Genomic DNA, 27,525 nt, shown 5'->3' with positions numbered 1-27,525 from the left:
AGTACAAATTAAGGGCTCACAATAAAGGATTTGTTTAGAGCTTACCATATATTTGCCATTATTTACCACTCTTTAGCAGGGAAAAATAGCCGACCTGAAAATTAGCCGAAAAAGTCAAAACGTGGAATAGTAGCGGAAATGATTGCATGAGATAATTGCTATAAGCAAACATAAGTGGGATGCGCAATTATCTAACTCGCTTACACATGAAAATAACGCATTTGGCCATGCCTCGCGTGCCACGGCCATGCCTCATGGGCCTATGGGACTTGATATGAATCTATCACAACCGACCAAAATATCACAACAGTTCTGCAATCTGATTGGTTAAAATCTCCTTTTCGGCTTATATTCCATTCGGCTAATTTTCCTTCCGCCTCAACTTCCTAGCACCCTTAAGCAGACTAAATAAAAAAATATGACTTTATTTAGAAATATTAACCAACTCTATTGAGAGCCGTCAAAATCTACTACTCTAAAATCATCAAAAAAATTTTTTTGAATGAAGCTCCAAATCTTTCTTTAAAAGTATTGTTTGTGGTACCCTTTCAGATCAACTTCTGCAATCATGTATAAAAAAGACAAAGCCTACTTCTCAAAAAGAGTATTAAAAAATTTACATTGCAAGCATACTTTTTCTTAGCAAGATCTTCCAATTGACAAAAGGAACAATCTAAAAAGCGCACATTGTGTTATACAACTTTTGCGCACATTGTGTTAAACACCAGTTCTCAAGGCCCACTATTTTCATGCTTCTTTGCATTTTCACTCTAATCAGCTACCAATTTCATTTTTTGTGTGAGCAACAGAAAATCGCAACAAAAATGTGAAAGTCTTGTCTAATATTCTTAGTGTTCAAAACTGTTGTAACTGTTTGACTTAAGAACTCAATCCACTAATTTGCAATTTGCTTCAAGGTTTTTGTAATTTCCCATTTTCCGTACCACAAATATTGAAAGCATTTCAAATTCTATCTATGTAACTATAGAAACTGCACAGAAACTGGTCATCACTCCCGAGGTGAACTCCCAAGGTGAAATTTAAGTGACTTTAATTTGGAAAAATATCATCATTGATCTGGCGCGTGTTTACGATAGCTTGCCATATACCCGATGAATTTTAGGAAAGTATTCATTTTTGATGAAATAGAAAAATTACTTAGGAGGCTTCAAAAAATGAATTGCTAAGATGTTTACACATTTTTGTCAACCTATAGTTATACGCCTTTAAATTATGTCTAACAAAAAATCATTTTAATCTTGTTTTACAGATCTACTAAGAGTTAAATCTGATCCAATTTGATTGCAAGTAAGTTTGATTGCATTTATAGACAAGTAAAGATAGCCGATAAGTTTAAATCTCAGTAGCAATCAATAATTTTTGGGCTCAACAAATTTTTTATATCGTTTTGAGGTGCTAAAATTTTACACGTTTGAGCTTTTTGCCCTAAACATCCTAAATTGGTCGTTAAAAATTGCGACATAAAGTTTCTTAAATGTTGGAAAATTTAGGCAAATGTCCTTGGGGTGGTGGGTATTTGCTCATATTTGTTTTAATTGAGAGTATTTTTCTATAACAGATCATGTTTTTATTGTAGCACCCCCTGGTCGGTTGCGAAAAAAATTCAAAAAACCCACTTCATTTTAGATACACCCCCCACGAAAAAAAACACCACAGAAATAAACCCGCACGCAAATATACCCCCACTTTACTATTAAAGAGCTGCGCATTTAGCGCGTTTGTCCATGCCTCGCGGGCCATGGCCTTGCCTTATCGGCCCGTGGGACTTGATATGAAACTATCACTATACCGAATAAACTATCACGACCAAAATTAAATTTTACAATGGGGTTTATTTCCGTGGGGGGTTTATTTCCTACCTAAAGTTCAGTGGGGTTTTTTCCTAGACCCCCCTGGTATGAGCACCAGAAACAATTGAACATCAGGGAGGGGGGATGGGGGTGAAATAGTTGAGTGGGTTCTCTTAAGTTTCTAACTTGCTCACACCGTCGTAGTTGGGTTCCTCATAATGACTCAAGTCTTCGCCCCTCCCCATGTTTGTTCACACACCCTCCCACACCTACGCATCCAACACTGAAAGCCTGCTTGGTTTGAATTCGTGAAACCCGAACTCAGTTTCTGAACGCCAGACAAAGATTCAAAATCGTTGCTCTTTTGAAGTTAAGATGGCTCAAATCAGTAACGTGTATGTAATGTTGGAACGTCTATAGACCTGCAGTAAAAATGAACAAAAAGTTCAAAAAGGTCAATTAATCAAGGTCATTTTTGAAAACGCTCAATTGTGGAATAGTGTGCCTCGAAACAATGATAATTATGGTTTTTTGCTCGAGTTGTTCACTTTTTTGACAAAATTGCTAACAAAACTAAGACATCAGGCGTTAACAAAGTAAGACCTTGCAAAAGTTGTGATAAATTATCGATACCAAAGATCTTGGAATTCGAACTTTGTTTCCTGTGAACCAACGGTATTTACAACAGGAGCTACTAAAATATCGCAAAATATCGTAGAATTTAAGGAGATTTCGTTCAAACAGGACATTCAAACATGAGAGGCTGCGCTCATTGGATAGTTTTATTTATAATTTGGGCAAGTTTGCCCAATAAAGGTGACGGGCAAATACGAGAGACAAGTCGACCGGGATCCGAGAATGACCATGAAGATCCAGCCGATTCGGAACGAGCGAAGAATGATCAGAAAGTGTATTTGCATGATCCAATCAAAACTGATCGAGGTGAGGATTGGAGAAATATTTGGACCGCAAATTTCTGTTGAATAAGACAGACAGTGCAGTGGGAACTGCATTATCTTCCCCATGGTCGGCGGATTATGGCTATCTGATTTCTAACCAACGTTAAAAATGAACTTATTAGAGGGGTAGAAAACCCGTCAAACGCTTGAAAACCTCTAAACATAATTTTCAGATGGCCATGATCTATCCCTCTAATAAGTAGATTTATCCCTCTAATAAGTAGATTTTTCCCTCTAATAAGTAGATTTTTCCCTCTAATAAGTAGATTTTTCCCTCTAATAAGTAGATTTATCCCTCTAATAAGTAGATTTTTCCCTCTAATAAGTAGATTTATCCCTCTAATAAGTAGATTTTTCCCTCTAATAAGTAGATTTTTCCCTCTAATTAGATTTTTCCCTCTAATTAGTAGATTTTTCCCTCTAATTAGTAGATTTTTCCCTCTAATAAGTAGATTTTTCCCTCTAAGTAGATTTGGTTAGAAATCTTGATGGGGGTCCATGACCTTAGTGATTTCCCTGGCGTATACTTTTAAAGAGTGTTGCTTAGTTGTTAATTAGGGAAAAATATTAACGGGGGGAGGAGAGCGAGCTGTTTCAAATAAAGAACTGTCAACGATGCTTGAAAAATGCTTAAAGCTCGAATGATACTTGAAATGCTTGAAAAATGATGTGATTTTGTAATTATATCCAGTCGAAAACAATTTTTAAAGTTGTCACGGGGACCACCGTATATAAAAAATTTACAGGTAGGGATCAGCAATCGACAAAAATGCTGCTTCTCTACAGCGAGGCTGAGGTGATTGCTACCGTGGTTGATAATGATAATGATAACTGATGATAATAATAATAATGATAATAATAATACTAATCAGTCAAATACTAATGGTAATATTACCCCGAGTACGGTACATAGAAGTGGTAGTAGAGTAACCAGTGCGCGGTCAAAAATCATGCTTCCGAAAACCTGGAGGGGGTGGGCCATTCCGAGTCGACCTAGTTTCAGATCTATCACCTCTCCCCAACCTTATTGGTTATATAATTATTACACCCTCAGAATAGATCACAATACAAACATTTGTGCTTTAGACCGTATCCAGGTGCGCTTTGCGTGTGAGGGGTTTGATCTGAAGATCCAGTGTCACCATGGACATAGTATCCATATAATGTCTGCCTTCTATGGCATAGACAGAGTGGCTGCATGCAGTGTGGAGGAACAGCTCCATCTGGCACCATGCGGAGACTTCTTTCACACTGGGCGAAAAGTAAGTAGTAGAAACCAAACTTAGCTTTTATGATTATGTGACTCAAATTTGACATCCGTGATTGATTTTCACATGCATAATGGTAGTCAATAGTGCAACCCAAAGACTGACAACCCGATTGTGGGTGTTTGTTGGCTGAAAAAGACACCTGATTGTGTTGCTATCAGCAGCTGCATGTTGGCGACATATAGCGCGTCCCATAAAGTTGAACTAAGCGAACGTTTCAAAAGCCACAGGTTAGAGTTCAAAGTTCAATTTTAAAACATGTAGAAAAAATTGATAAACGAAATCTTAATGGAAAACACGTTGACATTCAAATGACTACATGTAAGCTCAATTGCACGTTTTTGGAGCTTTTCGAACGTTCGATTATTTCAACTTTATGGGACAGACTATAATTGAATTGTTGGCGGGATGAACTGCTGTGCAGTAACACAAACTGATTTTGTTATCAACAATTGAGTTTTATAACATTTTATCAAGTAAAAGATTCGAAAATTCATAGTGGTATATGCTAATTGCAATGGTTACTCCAGTAATTCAGAAACTTTTATCCTTAAAGCTCTTAAGATTATCAGCTCTTGTAATAATCTTGAAGATATCAAGGACTGGCATGATTTGAAAGAATTAAGACAACTTTGATATTAAGCATTTCATTCATGTCACTTTACACGACAATTTTCTGTGCACAATAAATAACAACAGCAACTTGGCCAGGTGGGCGTCTTTTTCAAAACTTGACAAACTTCTAAGAGGTCAGGGTCAGCAAATTTTTCAATCGGTGATTTGATTTGCTCAAGCAGCGCGGTGCTGAGCGCCGCACAGAACCTACACGTTTTAAGATCAAAAACATTTTGCGATCGAATTTGGGGCGTCAAGAGTGCTGGAAATTTTAACTCGTTTTTAGTTTATTTGCTATATTTGAAAACGATTCATGTTTTCCTAATTTTCTTGTTTTCCTTTTGTACTCATTCGATCTAATACCTTTGCTTTGACCAACTTTCGAATGAACTGACATGACAATCTTAGGCAACGGCTCAAACTTAATTTTAATAACCTATAACCTTCCAGCATATACAAATATGAGAACAATGAACTCAGGTCGTAGATGAACAATGAAGTCAGCGCCTAAGGGGGATCACGAATGAAATAATTTTTAGCCATAATTTACACGATTAGTTTCTGGATTAACTGGAGTAGCCATTACAATTTACATATAACACAATGAATTTACCTCGCTATTTCATATCTTATTTCACCTGAGGCAATTGTTAGCAAATTGTAGAAGTAACATTGCTTTAGAAAAAATTGTCGATATAAAATGTTCATAATTTGTCATTTGAGTTGCTCAAGCACTCCGCTAGTGCAATTCAATTTACAGATGCTACTACTAACGTTTTAAGGTTTTAATTTTTGCATTTAGTTATTCAAATTCAAATCAAGTGTTCTTTCTCAGGCACGATATGTATGTGAAGGTAAGCAGAGCTGTGTGATTGAGGCATCCAGGGACTTCTTGGAGCTGGAGTACTACTGTCCAATGGGAGTCAAGTTTCTAGAAGTCTACTACCAGTGCAAGTTGAAAGGTCGGTAGAACATGGATGTTGCTGCGAACTCTGAAATTTTTTGAAGTTTTTTGCGAACTCTGAAATATATGACGCAAATTCTTTAATTTCAAAATTGTGAGGTTAGCTTGATGTTCTCGGAAAGTTTATATACTAGAAGAGGGGAGATCACGCCCTATAACCATTGAAAGAGCTGGGTACGTAATTCTGCTTTTTAAAACTACCCAAATACCCAATGTGTAAACCGGACTCCTTATGTTCAGAGGGATACTGTCGGAATGGGGAGAAGGAGTTGGAGGGTTGCGAGAGTGTGTGTGAGAATCTCAAGTGCTACGAACACCCTGCAGCTGTCTGTAAACCCAACAAATGCAACCACCATGTAGGATGCTTCCGTGAGTACAACGCATATATACATACATCTACAACAATTGTACAGTCATTAAGAGACTTGTCGGTTTTAAACGCAAAGAAATCGATGCAAACAATGAAAGACCGCTCGCTCGGAATCAACGGGGGTTGTTAATCCTTATTTTTTGGACTAATATTGCCTTCCAAAAGTGAACCGCAAAACCATGTCTCAATTGAGCTGGTAAACTACAAAAATCAAAGCAATCACTCGATTTGGTTGCTTTGAATCGTGCCATGTGATGGTGCAGTGCAAAATAGCACGCCTACTACAAATTCGGAAAGCTTAAGCACTATGTTAACATCGAGTAGAAAGTTCTTACAAACAAAAAGTTACAACCCATAAAAAAGTTACAACACAAGCTATAAAAGGTTACAACCTACTTGACTTATGGCCAGTTTCAATTGCGGAACATTGCTGCCCATTAACCAAAAAGCTGATTTGAATTGCAAACATAATGAGGGTTGAGTCTTGAAATCCTTCCTGTACACTAAACGCGTGAGCTCTAAATTGGGATAAAATTTTTGCATGTTTAAGGAGCTTCTCGAAGCGCATGTTTAAGAACCGCATTGAACAGCACGGTTAAGTGAAGATAGCCAGAGATGTCAATGACCTAAAAGGCTCTAAGTAGATGGGTGAGAACCGAACGTGGGACAAAAGACTCAGTCAGTTACCACGAGGCCATGAGGGCTAAGAGTATATTCGCCCAGAGGGAGGATTTACTATCCTGGGTACTACGTGTCTTTTATTGCCCCCGAACGAAGTTTGAAGTATTTACTGTAAGCGTGTTTTTAGCGAAGTTCTGGTATTAAAAGATTCTGCATTATTCTAGAAAACTCTTAGCTTTCAACTAAGTTTTTCACACTTATTTGATTTTTGCTTGATCTCAAATTCTCTCATCTGAAATACGTTTATTGGAAAAAAAAGCAATGAGAAAGTATTGTGTGGTGGCTGGTCATAGTGCAGTTGGTAAGATGGAGGACTGCTTCTCTGAGGAACGAGGGTTTGAGCCTGTGTCAGGATACCTTCCCTTTTATAGACAAAAAATTTCTTGTCGAAACACAATGCCTTGCATTTGAGAGCAATTCTTTGCCTCGCATTTGAGAGCGACGCGAGTCCGTTTAATTTCCCCAAAGTGTTCCCCAGTGGGGATTGAAAATGGTAAGCTACCTCTTATCTGATATATTAAATGTAAGTGGCACATGAGCGCAATGGTTAACAGCGCTCCTATCTTCATGTATTATCGATTCTTAAACATGCAGACTACGTCACTATGCTTGAGCTCCTCTTATGGTGATCATTAAAAATGCAGCTCAGCAAAAACAAGCGGGGGAATAAGCCAATGACCTAAAATTTGCCTATGAAGTCAGCTGAATAGACAAAAGCAACAGGAGTCGGTAGCGCAAGGGATTGGACTTCTGACTGCGAAGCGAGAGGTATGGGTTCAAGCCCAAGTAGGAGCAAAAAAGTGTGCCGAAGGTGCTGGGGTACAAAAATTTCATTTGGTCCTTCCGTTCTTCTCTCGTTTTATTCGTTATGTCTTTGTTCTTTCTTTATTCCCTTATTCTTTCTGCATTTCATTGTCTCCCTCTCATTTAATTAGCATCCATCTATCTATCGATTTTAAATTCAAAAAGGCAAAATTTTATTAAGAGGACTCCAGTTTCTCATTTGCATCATATCTTGCACTTGTAAAAATAGGTTTTGCAGCAAAGTTATACAATTTCTCCTATCCCAACATCAAAGGACGCCAGAATTGTCGCCAAAGGTTCCTAAACGGTCTGGCTCGCCACGGTAACAAATTTCGTGCTATTGAGTTCATCGTCCGAAATTGATTCGATCCACTCAAGTCTTTTCTTGCCATGTCTTTATCTTCGTGGCCGAAACTGAAAAAACCAGATCAATAAGTCAGAAGGAATTAATTTACCATAATTCGAGCAGCATTCACATGGAGCCATCTGTCAGAAGTTAAGCGAGAAGTAACTGACTGTTGAAGGTCTGACATTCATTGGAACCTGACACTAAACATGCTCGTCGCTTTTTGAGTGGAGACGAGCGTGTATAGACGAGCGTGCATGCTTCTCCATTTTCTCCATATTGACCGAAACTAAAACAGATCAGTAAGTTTTTTGTATCCATCGGGTGGAAGTTTAATGAACGTTCACACTTTTCAAGACGGATTGTCTGTCTCTTGCTTCTCTTTTCATTGCCAGCCTTTTTTCTGAAGAACCAACATTGCCCGCCATGACCTCTCCTCGTCCATCTTGAGCAACGCTTTGGTAACAGTTATCGCGATCCAGATCCAGACTGATAGAAGTTACTGCGGCGCCATTGAACATCAACTGCAGGAATTTTAACTCCTGCATTGTCTTTTTGGCAGTTGCCCTCAATCTATTCATCTCAGGGTAATTTCTCAACGCCGCGCTAACTTCTAATTTTCAGTCGGACTGACTGACAGAATAACTTAACGCCATCTGCAACCGTTCAATAGCAACTATAAATTGTTGCTCAAATTTATTGATTTCAAGCTATATAGCTTTGCTGCAGTCCTTTTATTGGTAAAGCAGTCATCTCAAAAACAGTCTCCAAACGGAAGCCTATTTTTAGCAAAGGAATTAGGCGTACAAAGGTCTTGGATGGGCAAAAATCATTGCATTTGGAATGATATGTATAAAGAACAATCAGTATGCATTAAGGCAACTCTGTGGCTCAGTGGTTAAACTCGAAGTATTAAGTAACTTGAGTTAAATGTCAACGTCTCAATGTCTCACACACGCAGACACACGCAAACAAGTACGCACAAACATACATACAAAAAGATAGAAGCAATGACTTGATTCGGGTAGTTGTAACTCATGCCATGGTCAACGTCAGATTAATCTCCTCAGCTAAGGTCAAGCACACACGCTCTAACAGGCACATACAGTCACAGATGTATGCGTTCAAGTTTGAAAACTAACCGAACGTTCGAAAAGCAAACATCACAAAACCGAGAAGAGCAAAATTGTCAATTGAATGCCTACGGGCACACACACGCACGCGAGTGCGCACACCCATTCACGTTCACGAAAAAAACACGCAAACAATGAGCATCACTCACACGCATGCTGAAACCAAGCCACTACCACAGAACACACATGTGCAGATTAGGAGATTAAACATGGAAGCATAGCTTGTCTCAAAAGACATGTACTACGCTAAGCTGCATGTTCAAGGACCGTTCAGACACGTGAAGATAGCTTTAACATAAAGGCGTAGCATTCGAGTCAAAATCTATCTACTATTTTAGGGTAAGTCGCACTTTAAGGATTGTCAGATCAAGTGAAGGATCTGACAATCCTTCAGCAAACAGCCTATACTATCATGCTTAAGCTCCTGGTCCGACCATTAAGAAAGCAGGCTCAAAAACAAGCGACAAAAAAGGCAAAAATTTTTGTCAGTTCAGACCAAAAGGGGTCACTGGCTCAAGGGATCAGACATATGGTTGAAAAGCCAGGGTCACTAGTTCAAGCCCGCGTGTCGGCGGAACAGGATGCATATTCTACCAGGTTTGAATTTTGATTTGTTTGTCTTGTCTCCTCAGTTCCTCATTTCTTTCCTTTTCGTTATAATTGCTTGTGAACAAAGTTCATAGCAATTATTTTAAACGTGTGCTTTTTTATGCAAATTTTTTGCTTGACAATTTTGCGCTTTGTCAAACATTTTTTACTTAAGTGACTTTCGCTCACGCTTTCGTTCATAATTTTTGCTTGATCTTCAGTGCTCCGAAGTTGCTAATATAAAATCGGTTGCACCATGGCAAAATTAAGTGACTCGTAGCGCAGTGAATAGTGGGGGTGGCCATGGATCGAGAAGACAGTGGTTCGAATCCCGTTGGGTGCAAATGTTTTCGCATCGATAAAAAAAAATTGATCTAGACTAAAGACCTTGAATTAAGTTGCTTCGCCTGTCGATCAAGAGCAATTCTCCCAACAATGTCAGTCTATGTCTCAACTTCTTGTTCTCTGATCGTTATCTATATTTGTTCTTTCTGTATTCTTTCATTTTTTTGCATTTCATTCCATATCTATCTACTATCGGTTTTATTAGATGAAAGTCAAACTTTGAAAGACCTATGACTGAAGTAAGGGGCATGGGTTTAAGCCCGAGTAGGGGCAAAAAGTATGCAGTATAAGCTGGGGTACAAAATTTGGATTTGATTCCTTTTCTTCCATTCCTCATTTTCGTTTTTTTTCGTTATTTTTACCTTTGTTCTTTATGTCCTCAGTTTTTCTGCAAACAACAATCAGTTTTGTACTCAGGCGACTCAGTGGCTCAGTGGTTAAACTCAGTGGTAACAAAAGAACTTCAGTTAAATGTCAATGTCTCAAGGTCTTACACACGCAAAGACCCACGCAAACAAGTACGCACACACATATAAAGATAGAATCAAAGTCTTGATTCGGGTTGTTGTAACTTATGCCATGGTTAACGTCAGATTAATGTCCTCAGCTTAAGGTCAAAACCACACACGCTCTAACAGGCACACAGTCACATAGATGTATGCGTTCAAGTTTGAAAACTAACCGAACGTTCGAAAACAAAGCAAAAATCACAAAACCGAGAAGAGCAAAATTGTCAATTGAATGCCTACGGGCACACACACGCACGCGAGTGCGCACACCCATTCACGTTCACGAAAAAAACCTGCACACAATGAGCATCACTCACACGCATGCTGAAACCAAGCCACTACCACAGAACACACATGTGCAGATTAGGAGATTAAACATGGAAGCATAGCATGTCTCAAAAGACATGTACTACGCAAAGCTGTATGTTCAAGGACCGTTCAGACACGTGAAGATAGCTTTAACATAGTGGCATAGCATTCGAGTTAGAATCTACTATCTACTATTTTGGGGTAAGTCGCACTTTAGCGCAATGGTTAGCAGCGTTCATATCTTCTTGATCTGACGATCTTTAAGCAAACAGCCTAAACTATCATGCTTAAGGTCTTGGTCCGACCATTTAGAATGCAGGCTGAGCAAAAACAAGCGAGACAAAAAATACTGACGAAAAACTTGTCTGTAGTCAGTTCATAGACAAAAACATGATTCGCTGGCTCAAGGGATCCGACATATGGCTGAAAAGCCAGGGTCACTAGTTCAAGCACGGGTGTGGGCACAGGATGCATATTCTACCAGGTTTGAAATTTTCGGATTAGTTTGTCTCCTCAGTTCCTCATTTCTTTCCGTTTTGTTATAACTGCTCTTGAACAAAATTCATAGCAATTATTTTTAACGTGTTTTTTCACGCTTTCGTGAAAAAACGCTTAAGTGTTTTTTTTCACGCTTTCGTTCATAATTTTTGATCTCTAGTGCTCCGAAGTTAATATAAAATTGGTTGCAGCATAGCAAAATTAAAAGACTCGTAGCGCAGTAACTAGTGCGGATGGCCATGGGTCGAGAGGTCAGTAGTTCGAATCCCGTTTGCGGCAAAAGTTTCTGCACCCATAAAGAAATTGATTTAGACTAAAGACCTTGAATAAAGTTGCCTCGCCTGTCGATCAAGAGCAATTCTTCCGGCATTTGTCAGTCTGTGTTTCATACTTTCGTCTTTATATATTTAAGTTCATTCTTTATTCTTTCATTTTTTATTTCTGCATTCAATTCCTTATCTAACTACTATCGATTTTATTAGATGAAAGGCGAACTTTGAAAGACCTATGACTGAAGCAAGGAGCATGGGTTTAAGCCAGAGTAGGGGCAAAGAGAATGCAGTATAAGCTTGGGTACAAAATTTGGATTTGATTCCTTTTCTTCCATTCCTCATTTCTTTCGTTTTTGATTTTTACCTTTGTTCTTTATTCCCTCATTTTTTTTGCAAAAAAACATTCAGTATTGCATTCAGGCAACTCAGTGGCTCAGTGGTTAAACTCGATGTAATAAATTAATTTCAGTTAAATTTCAACGTCTCAAAGACTCACACACGCAAACACACACACGCAAACAAGTTACATTACTCGTGGCCAAATCTAAAAAACAGACCAGAAAAAAAATCGGAAGGAAATAAACCATTCTTCGCGCAGTCATCATTTAGAGTCATTTGGCAGAAGTGTAGCTAGAAGCAACTCACTTTTGAAAGTGTCATTTTCTTCATCAGAACTTGACGATATACGAGCTCGTGGCTTTTTGAGTGGAGGAGCAAGCTTCACCATTTTCATATTCTTGGCCGAAACTGAAAAAAGAGACCAATTAGTCAGGAAATATATTGTATCCATTTGGTAGAAGTTAACAATTTCTCTTGTCTCTTGCTTCTGCTTTTGTCAACCTCCTTTTTGAACCAACATTGTCTGCCATATGCCCTTGTCCTCGTCCATGTTGAGCAGCTTTTTGATTGAGGAGTTATCGAGATCCAGATCCAGACTCATGGAAGGTACTGCTGCGCCATTGTACTTCAGCTGCAGGAATTTTATCTTCTGCAATGTTTTTTTGACAGTTGCCCTCAATCTATTAATCTCAGGGCAATTTCTCAAGACCGCGCTAACCATGTTGCTCATTTTTTTGGATTTCAGATTTGAAGCTTTGCTGCAGTCCTTTTTTTGGTACAACAGTCCTTTGTTAACCAGTTTCCAAATGAAAGATTCATTTTAGCAAAGAACAAATGCGAACAATTGCAGTTTTCTGAATTGCAGAAGTGTTTGAAACGAAAAAATTTCAACTTTAAGATTCGTTCAGACCTGCCCACTAATTACTCTTAATCACCAATGGATTTTGCTTAACCTAATCGTCGGCAATCTTGGATATGAAAAACACATTGCATTAGGAACGACAATGCCCACTCTAATTGCTCTTAATCACCAATGGATGTTGTTTACCTAATCGTCGGCAATCTTGGTTATGAAAAACACATTGCATTAGGAATGACAATAAGTAAAAAGAACAATCAGAATTGCATTAAGGCATCTCAGTGGCTCAGAGGTTAAACTCCATGTAACAATTAACTTCAGTTAAATGTCTCATACGCGAGGTCTCATACGCGCAAACACAGACAAACTCGCAAAAAAGGTACGCATCTACATACAAACATAATTGCAGGAGAATGATTTGAGAAAAAACCTAAACTTTAAGAGCATTTCAGACCTGCCCACCCTAATTACTTTTGATCGCCAATGGATGTTGCTTACCTAATCGTCGGCCCTCTTGGATATGTACAAAGCATTGCAATAGGAATGATAATATGTAACGAGACAAACTCGCAAAAAAATGTAAGACAAACTTGCAAAGAAAGTACGCACACACATACACACAAGACATAATCAATGTCTTTCTTCGGGTAATTGAAAAAACCTCAAAAATTTAAAATAGTTCAAAACCAGTTCAAAACAGTTCCAAACCAGTTCAAAACCTCAATACCTCAAAATCAGTTCAGACCTGCCACCCTTATTAATTTTGATCACCAATGGATGTTGTTTACCTAATCGTCGGTCATCTTGGATATGCAAAAATCATGATGGCTTTAACATGGTGACATAGCATTCGAGTTAGAATCTATCGAATCTATCTTATATTAAAGGTAAGTCTCACTTCATGGTTAGCAGCGCTCCTATCTTCACTTGCTCTAATGATTTTTGTCTGTAGTCAGTTCAATAGACAAGTGGGAGTCGCTGACCCAAGGGATTAAACCTATGGCTGTAAAGCCTGAGTCAATAGTTCAAGCACGAGTATGAGCGGAACAGGATATGTTATCTACAAGGTTAATGTTTTGTTAGTCTCTCTCAGTTCTTCTTCTCCTATTCGTTATCTTTTCGTTCTCTTGGTTTTTATCTTTTTGTCTGTTTCTCTCCTCATTTCTTTCCTTTTCGTTGTTTATCTTTTCGTCCTCTGATCGTAATTTGTATTTTACTCTTTATTCCTTCGTTTTTCTTTCTGCATTTCATTCCCTCACTCCTATCTACTATCGATTTTTTAAGATGAAAGTTGAACTTTGAAAGACTTATCACTGAAGCGAAGGGCATGGTTTCAAGCCCGAGTAGGTGCAAAAAAAACATGCAGAATGTGTTGGGGTACGAAATTTAGATTTGATTCTTTTTCCGTTCTACATTTTTTCGTTTTATTCGTTATTTTCATTTTTTTCGTTTCGTTCTCACTTTGATTTGTTTTTTATCCATCTATCTATCTATTATATTAAATCCGAAATGTCAAAAACCAATAAGTTAGAGCACTGCAGTTTCTGGTTTGCGTCAAATCTTGCACATGTAATTAACATAGAGCTGAAAAAATTTCGAGTTTCGTAGCAAAGCGTTCTGCTTCTATTCTTACACAAGAATTGTCGCCAAAGGTTGCTAAACGGTCTGGCTCGCGACGGTGTCAAGTTTTGTCCTTCATTTTTTCCGTCCGAACTTGATTCAATCCATGCACGTCTCATCGTGCCCTATTTCATTATCTTCGTGGACCAATCTGTAAAAACAGATCAATAAATCAGGGGGAAATAATACACCATACTTCTTGCAGCCATCAATTAGAGCCGTCTGGCAGAAGTTTAGCGAGAAGTAACTCACATTTCATGGTGTCATTTTCTTCACCCGAGCTTGACAACATACTAGCTTGTGGCTTCTTGAGTGGAAGAGCATGCTTCTCCATTTTTATCTTCTTGGCCGAAACTTAAACACAAGACAGACCGGTTCGTCAGGAAATGTTTTGGATCCTTCTGGTAGTAGTTTAATCAACGGTTACTCATGTTCAGACGGATTTTCTGTTTGTCTCGTTTCTTATCGTCAATTTTTTCTGAAGAACCAACATTGTCCGCCATGTCCATGTCCTCGTCCATGTTGAGCAGCGTTTTGGTAACATAGTTATCAGGATCGAGATTCAGACTGATGGAAGTTACTGCTGCGCCATTGAACTTCAGCAGCAGGAACTTTAACTCTTGCAGTGCCTTTTTGACAGTTGCCCTCAATTCATTCAGCTCTGGGAATATTTTCAACGCCGCGCCAACGTTAAGTTTGCCGTTTCGACTTCCGATTTTCGTCTGACTGACAATGAAATTTAACGCCATCTACAACCGTTGAATAGCAACCATAATTTGCTGCTCAAAATTATGATTTCAGCTTTTAAGCTTTGCTGCAGTCTCTTTATCGGTACAGCAGTTATTTGTAAAACAGTTGCCGAAAAAGCTTCATTTTAGCGAAGAAGGCAACTCATTGGCTTAGTAGTTAAACTTTAAGTAAAATTTAACTTCAGTAAAATGTCAACGTCTTCAGGTCTGACACGCGCAAACAGACACACGCAAGCAAGTACGCATGCAAATCGCTTCTTTGAGTGGCGACGAGCGTGTATAGAGGAGCGTGCATGCTTCATTCTCTCCATCTTGAGCGAAATTAAAAAACATACCAATTAGTAAAGAAATATTTTGTAGCCATCTGGTAGAAGGTTAAGGAACCGTTACTCACTTTTCAAGACGGATTTTCTGTTTGTCTCTTGCTTCTCCTTTTATCGTCAACCTTTTTTTCTGAAGAACCAACATTGTCCGACAGGTCCCTGTGCTAGTCTCTGTTGAGCAGCGTTTTGATAACATAGTTATCAGGATCGAAATCCAGACTGATGGAAGTTACTGCTGAGCCATTGAACTTCAGCAGCAGGAACTTCAACTCTTGCATTTTCTTTTTGACAGTTGCCCTCAATCCATTCAGCTGTGATATTTTTCAACGCCGCGCTAACTTAAGTTTGTCGTTTCAATTTCCGATTTTCGTCTGACTGACAGAAATTTAACGCCATCTGCAACCGTTCAATAGCAACCATATTTTGCTAAAATTTTATATTCCAGCTTTAAAGGTTTGCTGCAGTCTGTTTATCGTTACAACAGTCATTTGTAAAACAATTTCCGAATAAAAGCTTCATTTTTGCGAAGAAGGCAACTCATGGGCTTAGAAGTTAAACTTGATGTAAAACTTAACTTCAGTTAAATGTCAACGTCTCGAGGTCTGACACGCGTAAACACACGCACGCAAGCAGGTACGCATACAAATCACTTCTTTGAGTGGCGACGAGAATGTATAGACGAGCGTGCATGCTTCATTTTCTCCATCTTGAGCAAAACTAAAAAAAAACAGACCAATTAGTCAGGAAATATTTTGTAGCCATTTGGTAGAAGGTTAATGAACGGTTACTCACTTTTCAAGCTAGATTTTTTGTTTGTCTCTTGCTTCCCCTTTTATCGTCAACCTTTTTTTCTGAAGAACAAAAATTTTCCGTCCGGTCCCTGTGCTCGTCCAAGTTGAGCAGCGTTTTGATAACATAGTTATCAGGATCGAGATTCAGACTGATGGAAGTTACTGCTGCGCCATTGAACTTCAGCAGCAGGAACTTTAACTCTTGCATTGCCTTTTTGACAGTTGCCCTCAATTCATTCAGCTCTGGGAATATTTTCAACGCCGCGCCAATGTTAAGTTTGTCGTTTCGACTTCCAGTTTTCACCTGACTGACAGAACAACTTAACGCCATCTGCAACCATTCAATAGCAACCATAATTTGCTAGAATTTTAGATTTCAGATTTAAAGCTTGGCTGCAGTCTCTTTATCGGTACAGCAATCATTTATAAAACAGTTTCCGAAAAAAAGCTTCGTTTTACCGAAGAAGGCAACTCATTGGCTTAGAAGTTAAACTTGTTGTGAAACTTAACTTCAATTAAATGTCAACGTCTCGAGGTCTGACACGCGTAAAAACACGCACACAAGCAAGTACGCATACACATTAATTCTTTGAGTGGCGGCGAGCGTGTATAGACGAGCGTGCTTGCTTCAATTTCTCCATCTTGTGCGAAACTTAAAAGAAACAGACCAATTAGTCAGGAAATATTTTGTAGCCATCTGATAGATGGTTAATGAACGGGTACTCACTTTTCAAGACGGATTTCCTGTTTCTCTCTTGCTTCTCCTTTTATCTTCAACCTTTTTTCTGAAGAACAAAAATTTTCCGCCCGGTCCCTGTGCTCGTCCATGTTGAGCAGCGGTTTGATAACATATTTATCAGGATCGAGATTCAGCGTTTTGATAAAATAGTTATCAGGATCGAGATTCAGACTGATGGAAGTTACTGCTGCGCCATTGAACTTCAGCAGCAGGAACTTTAACTCTTGCCTTGCCTTTTTGACAGTTGCCCTCAATTCATTCAGCTCTGGGAATATTTTCAACGCCGCGCCAACGTTAAGTTTGTCGTTTCGACTTCCGATTTTTGTCTGACTGACAGAAAAACTTAACGCCATCTGCAACCGTTCAATAGCAACCATAATTTGCTAGAATTTTAGATTTCAGATTTAAAGCTTGGCTGCAGTCTCTTTATCGGTACAGCAATCATTTATAAAACAGTTTCCGAAAAAAAGCTTCATTTTTCCGAAGAAGGCAACTCATTGGCTTAGAAGTGAAACTTGTTGTAAAACTTCAGTTAAATGTCAACGCCTCGAGGTCTGAAACGCGTAAACACACGCACACAAGCAAGTACGCATACACATCAATTCTCTGAGTGGCGACGAGCGTGTATAGACGATTGTGCTTCATTTTCTCCATCTTGTGCGAAACTTAAAAGAAACAGACCAATTAGTCAGGAAATATTTTGTAGCCATCTGATAGAAGGTTAATGAACGGTTACTCACTTTGCAAGACGGATTTTCTGTTTGTCTCTTGCTTCTTTTATCGTCAACCTTTTTTTCTGAACAAAAATTTTCCGCCCGGTCCCTGTGCTCGTCCATGTTGAGCAGCGTTTTGATAATATAGTTATCAGGATCGAGATTCAGACTGATGGAAGTTACTGCTGCGCCATTGAACTTCAGCAGCAGGAACTTTAACTCTTGCAGTGCCTTTTTGACAGTTGCCCTCAATTCATTCAGCTCTGGGAATATTTTCAACGCCGCGCCAACGTTAAGTTTGTCGTTTCGACTTCCGATTTTCGTCTGACTGACAGAAAAACTTAACGCCATCTGCAACCGTTCAATAGCAACCATAATTTGCTAAAATTTTAGATTTCGGATTTAAAGCTTGGCTGCAGTCTCTTTATCTGTACAGCAATCATTTGTAAAACAGTTTCCGAAAAAAAACTTCGTTTTTCCGAAGAAGGCAACTCATTGGCTTAGAAGTTAAACTTGTTGTAAAACTTAACTTCAGTTAAATGTCAACGTCTCGAGGTCTGACACGCGTAAACACACGCACACAAGCAAGTACGCATACACATTAATTCTTTGAGTGGCGACGAGCGTGTATAGACGAGCGTGCTTGCTTCATTTTCTCCATCCTGTGCGAAACTTAAAAGAAACAGACCAATTAGTCGGGAAATATTTTGTAGCCATCTGATAGGTTAATGAACGGTTACTCACGTTTCAAGACGGATTTTTCTTGACGGCTTCTCCTTTTTTCGTCAACCTTTTTTTCTGAAGAACAAAAATTTTTCCGCCCGGTCCCTGTGCTCGTCCATGTTGAGCAGCGTTTTGATAACATAGTTATCAGGATCGAGATTCAGACTGATGGAAGTTACTGCTTCGCCATTGAACTTCAGCAGCAGGAACTTTAACTCTTGCATTGTCTTTTTGACAGTTGCCCTCAATTCATTCAGCTCTGGGAAATTTTTCAACGCCGCGCTAACTTTAAGTTTGTCGTTTCGACTTCCGATTTTTGTCTGACTGACAGAAAAACTTAAAGCCATCTGCAACCGTTCAATAGCAACCATAATTTGCTGCTAAAATTTTAGATTTCAGATTTAAAGCTTTGCTGCAGTCTCTTTATCGGTACAGCAGTCATTTGTAAAACAGTTACCGAATAAAAGCCTCATTTTTGCGAAGAAGGCAACTCTTTGGCTTAGAAGTTAAACTTGATGTAAAACAACTTCAATTAAATGTCAACGTCTTGAGGTCTGACACGCGTAAACACACAAACGCAAGCAAGCACGCATACACATCACTTCTTTGAGTGGCGACGAGCGTGTACAGACGAGCGTGCATGCTTCATTTTCTCCATCTTGAGCGAAACTTAGAAACAGACCAATTAGTCAGGAAATACTTTGTAGCCATCTGGTAGGAGTTTAATGAACGGTTACTCACTTTTCAAGACGGATTTTCTGTTTGTCTCCTGCTTCTCCTTTTATCGTCAACCTTTTTTTCTGAAGAACCAACCTTTTCCGCCCGGTCCCTAAGCTCGTCCATGTTGAGCAGCGTTTTGGTAACATAGTTATCAGGATCGAGATTCAGACTGATGGAAGTTACTGTTGCGCCATTGAACTTCAGCAGTATGAACTTTAACTCTTGCATTGTCTTTTTGACAGTTGCCCTCAATTCATTCAGCTCTAGGAAATTTTTCAACGCAGCGCCAACTTTAGGTTTGTCGTTTCGACTTCCGATTTTTGTCTGACAGAAAAACTCAACGCCATCTGCAACTGTTCAATAGCAACCATAATTTGCTGCTAAAATTTTAGATTTCAGATTTAAAGCTTTGCTGCAGTCTCTTTATCGGTACAGCAGTCATTTGTAAAACAGTTTCCGAATAAAAGCTTCACTTTTGCGAAGAAGGCAACTAATTGGCTTAGAAGTTAAACTTGATGTAAAACTTAACTTCAGTTAAATGTCAACGTCTCGAGGTCTGACACGCGCAAACACACACACACGCAAGCAAGTACGCATACACATCGCCACTTTGAGTGGCGAAGAGCGTGTATAGACGAGCGTGCATGCTTCATTTTCTCGATCTTGAGCGAAACTAAAAAAACAGACCAATGAGTAAGGAAACTTTTTGTAACCATCTGGTAGAAGGTTAATGAACGGTTACTCACTTTTCAAGACGGATTTTCTGTGTCTCTTGCTTCTCCTTTTATCGTCAACCTTTTTGAAGAAGCAACATTTTCCGCCAGGTCCCTGTGCTCGTCCATGTTGAGCAGCGTTTTGATAACATAGTTATCAGGATCGAGATCCAGACTGATGGAAGTTACTGCTGCGCCATTGAACTTCAGCAGCAGGAATTTTAACTCTTGCATCGTCTTTTTGACAGTTGCCCTCAATCTATTCAGCTGGGGGCGATTTCTCAACGCCGCGCTAACTTTTAAGTTTCTGTCGGACTTTCCGATTTTCGACCGACTGACAGAAAAACTTAACGTCATCTACAAAAGTTCAAAAGCAACTATAATTTGTTGCTGTATTCATTTCTGCTTTAAAGTTTTGCTGCAGTCCTTTTATCGGTAAAGCAGTCATTTGTGAAACAGTTTCCAAACGGAAGCATTATTTTAGCAAAGCAAATATGCAAAAAAATGCGAGCAGTGTTTTTCTGAATTGCTGGATAATGATTTGAGACAAAACCTAAACATTACGAGCATTTCAGACCTGCCCACCCTAATTACTTTTGATCACCAGTGGATGTTGCTTACGTAATCATCGGCCGTCTTGGATATGCACAAAGCATTGCAATAAGAATGATACTATGTAAAAAGACAAACTCGCAAAAAATGTAACACTGACAAACTCGCAAAAATACGCACACATGTACAAAGATATAATCAAGGTCCTGCGTCGGGTAATTGAAAAAAAATCTCAAATTTAAACCAATTCCAAACCAGTTCAAAACCTCAATACCTCAAAACCCCTAATTACTTTGATCACCAATGGATGTTGTTTACCTGATCGTCGGCCATCTTGGATATGCACAAATCATGAAGATGGCTTTAACATGGTGAAATAGCATTCGAGTTGGAATCTATGGAGTCTATCTATTATATTAATGGTAAGTCGCTTTTAAGCGCAATGGTTAGCAGCGCTCCTATCCTCACTTGCTCTAACGATCCTTAATCAAATTTTTGTCTTTAGTCAGTTCAACAGACAAAAACGGGGAGTTGCTGGCCCAATGGATTAGACCTATGGCTGTAAAGCTTGGGTCAATAGTTCAAGCACTAGTATGAGCGGAACATGCGTAATCAGGCTAAAAGTTTGTTTGTCTCTCTGTTCCTCATTTTTCCTACTGCATTTCATTCTGTCACTCCTATCTATCTATCTTCTATCGACTTTTTTAGATGAAAGTTGAACTTTGAAAGACCTATGACTGAAGCGAAGGGCATGGTTTCAAGCCCGAGTAGGCGCGAAAAAGTATGAAGTGTTTGGGGTACGAAATTTGGATTTGATTCTTTATGCGTTCTACATTTGTTTTCTGCGTTACTTTCATTCTTTTTTCTCCCTTTCAATTGTTTTTTATCCATTTATCTATCTATTATTTTAAATCCGAAATGGCAAAAACCTATAAGTTAGAGCAGTGCAGTTTCTGGTTTCCATCAAATCTTGTACTTGTAAAAAACAGAACTGAAAAAACGAATTTCGTAGCAAAGCGTTCTAAACAGTTTCTTCTTCTGTTCCTACACCACAAGAATTGTCGCCAAAGTTTGCTTAACGGTCTGACTCGCGACGATGTCAAGCTTTGTCCTTTCATGTTCTTCGAGCGAACTCGATTTGATCCATGCACGTCTCGTCGTGCCATATTTCATTAACTTCTTGGACCAATCTGTAAAAAAACAGATCAATAAGTCAGAAGGAAATACACCATACTTCTTGCAGCCACCATTTAGAGCCATCTGGCAGAAGTTTAGCGAGAAGTTACTCACATTTCAAGGTGTCATTTTCTTCAACAGAACTTGACAACATAAGAGGTCTGGCTTCTTGAGTGGAGGAGCATGTTTCTCCATTTTTATCTTGGTCGAAACTCAGACAGACCGGTTCGTCAGGAAATGTAATGGATCCATCTGGTAGAAGTTTTATCAACGGTTACTCCTTGTTGAGACGGATTTTCTGCTTGTCTCGCTTTTTTTATAGTCAACTTTTTTTGAAGAACCAACATTGTCCGCCATGTCCATGTCCTCGTCCATGTTGAGCAGCGTTTTGATAAGAGTTATCGGGATCCAGACCCAGACTGTGGAAGTTGCTGCTGCACCATTGAATTTCAATAGCAGCAATTTTAACTCCTGTATTGTCTTTTTGACAATTGCCCTCAATCTATTGAGCTGTGGGAAATTTTTCAACGCCGCGTTAGCTTCACTCTTTATTCCTTCATTTTTTTCTGCATTTCATTCTCACTCTTATCTATCTACTATCAATTTAAATAGATGAAGAAAGAACTGACTATGAAGCGAGGGGCTTGGGTTCAAGCCCGAGTATGAGCAAAAGGTATGCAAAAATTGCTGGGGTACAAAGCTTGATTTTTCCTTCCGTTCATTTTTCGTTTTATTCGTTACTGACCTTTTTTTCCCCTCATTTTTTCTGCACTTCATTCTCTCCCTCTCATTTGTTTATTATCCATCTATCTATCTATTATATTAAATCCTAAATGGCAAAAATCTAAGAGCACTCCAGTTTCTAATTTGCATCAAATCTTGCACTTGTAAATAACATAGAGCTGAAAAAAATTAGATTTTCGTAGCAAAGTGTCTTTAATAATTTCTGCTTCTATCCCAACACCACAAAAATTGTCGCCAGATGTTGCTAAGCGCTGTGGCTCGCGACGGTCTCAAGTCTCGGTCTTTCATTTTCTCCGTCCGAATTTAATTCGATCCATGCACGTCTCGTACAGATTAGAAGATTAAACATGGAAGCATAGCATGTCTCAAAAGGCTTAAACTACGCTAAACTGCATCTTCAAGGACCGTTCACACACTTGAAGAGAGCTTTAACATGGGAAAGCATTGGAGTTAGAGTCTATATTATATTAAGGAGCGCAATGTTTAGTAGCGTTCCTATCTTCACTTGATCTAAACATCCTTAAACAAGCAGCCTAGACCATCATGCTTAAGCTCTCGGTCCACCCATTAAGAATGCAGGCTAAGGAAAAACAAGCGAGACAAAAAAACGATTGACGAAAAATTTTGTTCGTTCCAAAGACAAAAACAGGAGTCGCCGGCCCAAGGGATTAGACCTCTGGGCTGTAAAAGCAGGGTCAATAGTTCAAGCACAAGTATGGGCAGAACAGGAGTCATAATCTACCGGGGTTAAAATTTTCGAATTTTTTTGTCTCCGTCCTCAGTTCTTCGTTTCTTTCCTTTTCGTTCTGTTCGTTAATTATAAATTGTTCACTCTTTAAAGCCTCAATTTTTTGCATTTCATTCTCTGACTCTTCTACCAGTTCTTCGTTTCTTTCCTTTTCGTTCTGTTCGTTAATTATAAAATGTTCATTCTTTAAAGCCTCATTTTTTTGCATTTCATTCTCTCACTCTTCTATCTATCTGGCGATGGTCAGGTTTGCGACAGTTTCAAGTCTCGTCTTTTAATATTCTTTGTCCGAATGTGATTCGATCCATGAACGTCTCGTGCCATGTTTCATTATCTTCGTGGCCGAATTTGTTAAAAAACATATCAATGAGAAGGTCATTTAGAGCCATCTGGCAGAAGTTTTGCGAGGTATAACTCACTTTTCAAGGTGTCATTTTCATCAGAACTTGATGATATACGAGCTCGTAGCTTCTTGAGTGGAGGAGCATGCCTCACCATTTCCATCTTGTTGGAATTTGAAAAAAGTAGACCCATTATTCCGGAACAATTTTTTATCTGTTAGAGGTTTAACGAACGGTTGCTCACTTTTCAAGACGGATTTTCTGTTTGTCTCTTGCTTCTTTTTTATGGTCGCTGTCCTTGTCCATGTTGAGCAGCGTTTTGATAAGTGTTGTCTTGATCCAGATCCATGCTGATGGAAGTTGCTGCTGCACCATTGAACTTCAGCAGCAGGAGTTTTAACTCCTGCATCGTCTTTTTGACAGTTGTCCTCAAACTATTCATCTCAGGGCAATTTCTCAACGCCGCGCTAACTTTTAACTTTCTGTCTTTTTCCAATTTTCCACTGACTGACAGAATAATGCCATGTGCAACGATTCAATAGCAACCATAATTTGTTGGTCAAATTTTTGAAATCCAGCTTTAAAGCTTTGCTACAGTCTCTTTATCTGTACAGCAGTCATTTGTAAACCAGTTTCCCAATGTAAGCTGCAATTTAGCGAAGAATGCAAAAAATTGCAGTTGTCTGAATTGAAGTGTTTGAAACAATGAAAAAACTTCAAAACTTTAGGAACAATTCAGACTTGCCCACCCTAATTACTTTTGATCACCAATGGTTGTTGCTTACCTAATCGTCGGTCATCTTGGATATGCAAAAACCATTGCAATAAGAATGACAACATGTAACAAGAATAATTAAAATTGCCTTAAGGCAACTCAGTGAGTCAGTGGTTAAACTCAATGTAGCAATTAACAACAGTTAAATGTCAACGTCTCGAGGTCTCACACGCGCAAACACAGACAAACTCGCAAAAAAGTACTGACACACTTACACACATAAAGATAGAATCCAAATCCTGCTTCGGATAGTTATAATTTATGCCATGATTAACGTCAAATCAGTTCGTAATTTGGAAATAACCTTTTGCGAAATAACCTTTTGATAACATAGTTATCAGGATCGACATCCAGACTGATGGAAGTTACTGCTGGGCCATTGAACTTCAGCAGCAGGAAATTTAACTCTTGCATTGTCTTTTTGACAGTTGCCCTCAATTCATTCAGCTCTGGGAAATTTTTCAACGCCGCGCCATTTTTAATTTTGTCGTTTCGACTTCCGATTTCTGTCTGACTGACAGAAAACTTACCGCCATCTGCAACCGTTCAATAGCAATCATAATTTGCTGCTCAAATTTTTTTGAGTGGCAACGAGCGTGTATAGACGAGCGTGCATGCTTCATTTTCTCGATCTTGAGCGAAACTAAAAAAAACAGACCAATGAGTCAGGAAACTTTTTGTAACCATCTGGTAGAAGGTTAATGAACGGTTACTCACTTTTCAAGACGGGTTTTCTGTTTCTCTTGCTTCTCCTTTTATCGTCAACTTTTTTGAAGAGCCAACATTTTCCGCCAGGTCCCTGTGCTCGTCCATGTTGAGCAGCGTTTTGATAACATAGTTATCAGGATCGAGATCCAGACTGATGGAAGTTACCGCTGCTCCATTGAACTTCAGCAGCAAGAATTTTAACTCTTGCATTGTCTTTTTGATAGTTGCCCTCAATCTATTCAGCTGGGGGCAATTTTTCAACGCCGCGCTAACTTCGTCGGACTTTTCGATTTTCGACTGACCGACAGAAAAACCTAACGCCATCTACAAACATTCAACAGCAACTATAATTTGTTGCTCAAATTTTTGCATTCCTGCTTTAAAGCTTTGCTGCAGTCCTTTTATCGGTAAAGCAGTCATTTGTGAAACAGTTTTAAACGGAAGCATAATTTTAGCAAAGCAAATATGCAAAAAAAAGCGAGCAGTGTTTTTTTGAATTGCCGGATAATGATTTGAGACAAAACCTAAACATTACGAGCATTTCAGACCTGCCCACCCTATTTACTTTTGATCGCCATTGGATGTTGCTTACGTAATCGTCGGCCGTCTTGGATATGCAAAAAGCATTGCAATAGGAATGATACTATGTAAAGAGACAAACTCGCAAAAAAATTTAACACAGACAAACTCGCAAAAAAAGTACGCACACATACACACAAAGATATACTCAAAGTCCTACTTCGGGTAATTGAAAAAAACCTCAAAAAATTAAACCAGTTCAAAACCAGTGCAAACAGCTCCAAACCATTTTAAAACCTCAAAACCTCAAAACCGGTTCAGACCTGCCCACGCTAATTACTTTTGATCACCAATGGATGTTGTTTACCCAATCGTCGGCCATCTTGGATATGCACAAATCATGAAGATGGCTTTAACATGGTGACATAGCATTCGAGTTGGAATCTATCGAATCTATCTATTATATTAAAGGTAAGTTGCTCTTTGGCGCAATGGTTAGCAGCGCTCATATCTTCTTGATCTGACAATCTTTAAGCAAACAGCCTAAACTATCATGCTTAAGGTCCTGGTTTAATGTATGCGTTAACACTTTAACACATTAATGTATGCGTTCAAATTAACATATCAAACGTTTTAACACGAAACACATTTGAAAACTAACCGAACGTTCGAAAACAAAGCGAACATCCCAAAACCAAGATGAGCAAATTTTTCATTTGAATGCCTACGGGCACACACACGCACGCGCGTAAGCACACACGCATGCACGTTCACGGACAAACACACGCATACAAACATAACTCACACAAGCTGAAACCAAGTAACTATCACGGAACACATGCACATGTGCAGTTCTCAAAAAGCATGTACTACGGTAAGCTGCATGCTGAAGGACTTTTCAGACGCTTTAAAATGGTTGCCTAGCATTCCAGTTAGAATCTATATTAAATTAAAGGTGTCGCACGTAGGAGCAGCCCTCCTATCTTGACTTGCTCTAACGATACTTAAAAAAACAGCCTACATCATCTTGTTTAAGCTCCTGGACGTGACATTAGGACTGCAGGTTAAGCAAAAACAAGCGAGACAATAAAACGATTGACAAAAAATTTTTGTCAGTTCAAGAGTTAAAAATAAGAATCGCTGGCCCAAGCGATTAGACCTATTGCTGTAAAGCCTGGGTCAATAGTTCAAGCACGAGTATGAGCGGAAAATGCGTAATCAGGTTAAAGTTTTGTTTGTCTCTCTGTTCCTCATTTTTCCTATTCGTTATCTTTTCGTTCTTCGTTTCTTATATATTTGTCTGTGTTTTCCTCAGTTCCTCATTTCTTTCTTTTTTGTTGTTTATCTTTTTGTCCTCTGATCGTAATTTATATATTCCATTCTTTGTTCCTTCATTTTTCTTTCTGCATTTCATCCTGTCACTCCTATCTATTTACTATCGATTTTTTTAGATGAAAGTTGAACTTTGAAAGACCTATGACTGAAGCGAAGGGCATGGTTTCAAGCCCGAGTAGGCGCAAAAAAGTATGAAATGTTTGAGGTACGAATTTTGGATTTGATTCTTTATGCGTTCTACATTTTTGTTTTATGCGTTACTTTCATTCTTTTCTTTTTGTTCTCTCCCTTTCAATTGTTTATTATCCATTTATCTATGTATTATTTGAAATCCGAAATGGCAAAAACCTATAAGTTAGAGCACTGCAGTTTCTGGTTTGCATCAAATCTTGCTCTTGTAAATAACAGAACTGAAAAAACAAGTTTCGTAGCAAAGCGTTCTAAACAATTTTTTCTATTCCTACATCACAAGAATTGTCGCCAAAGTTTGTTAAACGGTCTGACCCGCGACGGTGTCAAGTTTTGTCCTTTCATTTTCTTCGAGCGAGCTCGATTTGATCCATGCACGTCTCGTCGTGCCATATTTCATTATCATCTTGGACCAATCTGTAAAAAAAAACAGATCAATAAGTCAGAAGGAAATACACCATACTTCTTGCAGCCATCATTTAGAGGCATCTGACAGAAGTTTAGTGAGAAGTAATTCATTTCAAGGTGTCATTTTCTTCATCAGAACTTGAGTGGAGGAGCATGTTTCTCCATTTTTATCTTCTTGGTCGAAACTCAGACAGACCGGTTCGTCAGGAAATGTAATGGATCCATCTTGTAGAAGTTTAATCAACGGTTACTCACTGTTAAGACGGATT

The 27,525-nt window shown here is 38.8% G+C and overlaps 3 protein-coding genes across 4 annotated transcripts in view; 2 read left to right on the top strand and 1 right to left on the bottom strand.

Moving 5' to 3' along the window:
• The window catches only part of LOC142337546 (sterol O-acyltransferase 1-like), a 29,518-nt gene extending 27,282 nt beyond the window's left edge, over positions 1-2,236 (bottom strand). Inside the window, exon 1 of the mRNA XM_075386845.1 lies at positions 1,998-2,236. Coding sequence (XP_075242960.1) covers positions 1,998-2,056 — 59 coding nt within the window. The 5' untranslated portion in view covers positions 2,057-2,236. The remainder of the gene's footprint in view (positions 1-1,997) is intronic.
• LOC142337547 (ras-related protein ORAB-1-like) overlaps positions 1-27,525 on the top strand; it is a 555,140-nt gene that overhangs the window by 52,816 nt on the left and 474,799 nt on the right. The gene's annotated exons all lie outside the window — the stretch shown is intronic.
• Positions 2,335-27,525, top strand: part of LOC142337545 (uncharacterized) — a 47,330-nt gene continuing 22,139 nt past the window's right edge. Inside the window, exons 1-4 of the mRNA XM_075386844.1 lie at positions 2,335-2,753; positions 3,857-4,032; positions 5,489-5,615; positions 5,858-5,986. Coding sequence (XP_075242959.1) covers positions 2,567-2,753; positions 3,857-4,032; positions 5,489-5,615; positions 5,858-5,986 — 619 coding nt within the window. The 5' untranslated portion in view covers positions 2,335-2,566. The remainder of the gene's footprint in view (positions 2,754-3,856; positions 4,033-5,488; positions 5,616-5,857; positions 5,987-27,525) is intronic.

Source organism: Convolutriloba macropyga, chromosome 4, assembly GCF_964194025.1.
Source record: "Convolutriloba macropyga chromosome 4, txConMacr16.3, whole genome shotgun sequence".
Lineage (NCBI taxonomy): Eukaryota > Metazoa > Xenacoelomorpha > Acoela > Convolutidae > Convolutriloba > Convolutriloba macropyga.
The sequence above is the reverse complement of the archived record's forward strand: the minus strand, read 5'-3'. Positions and strand labels throughout refer to the sequence as shown.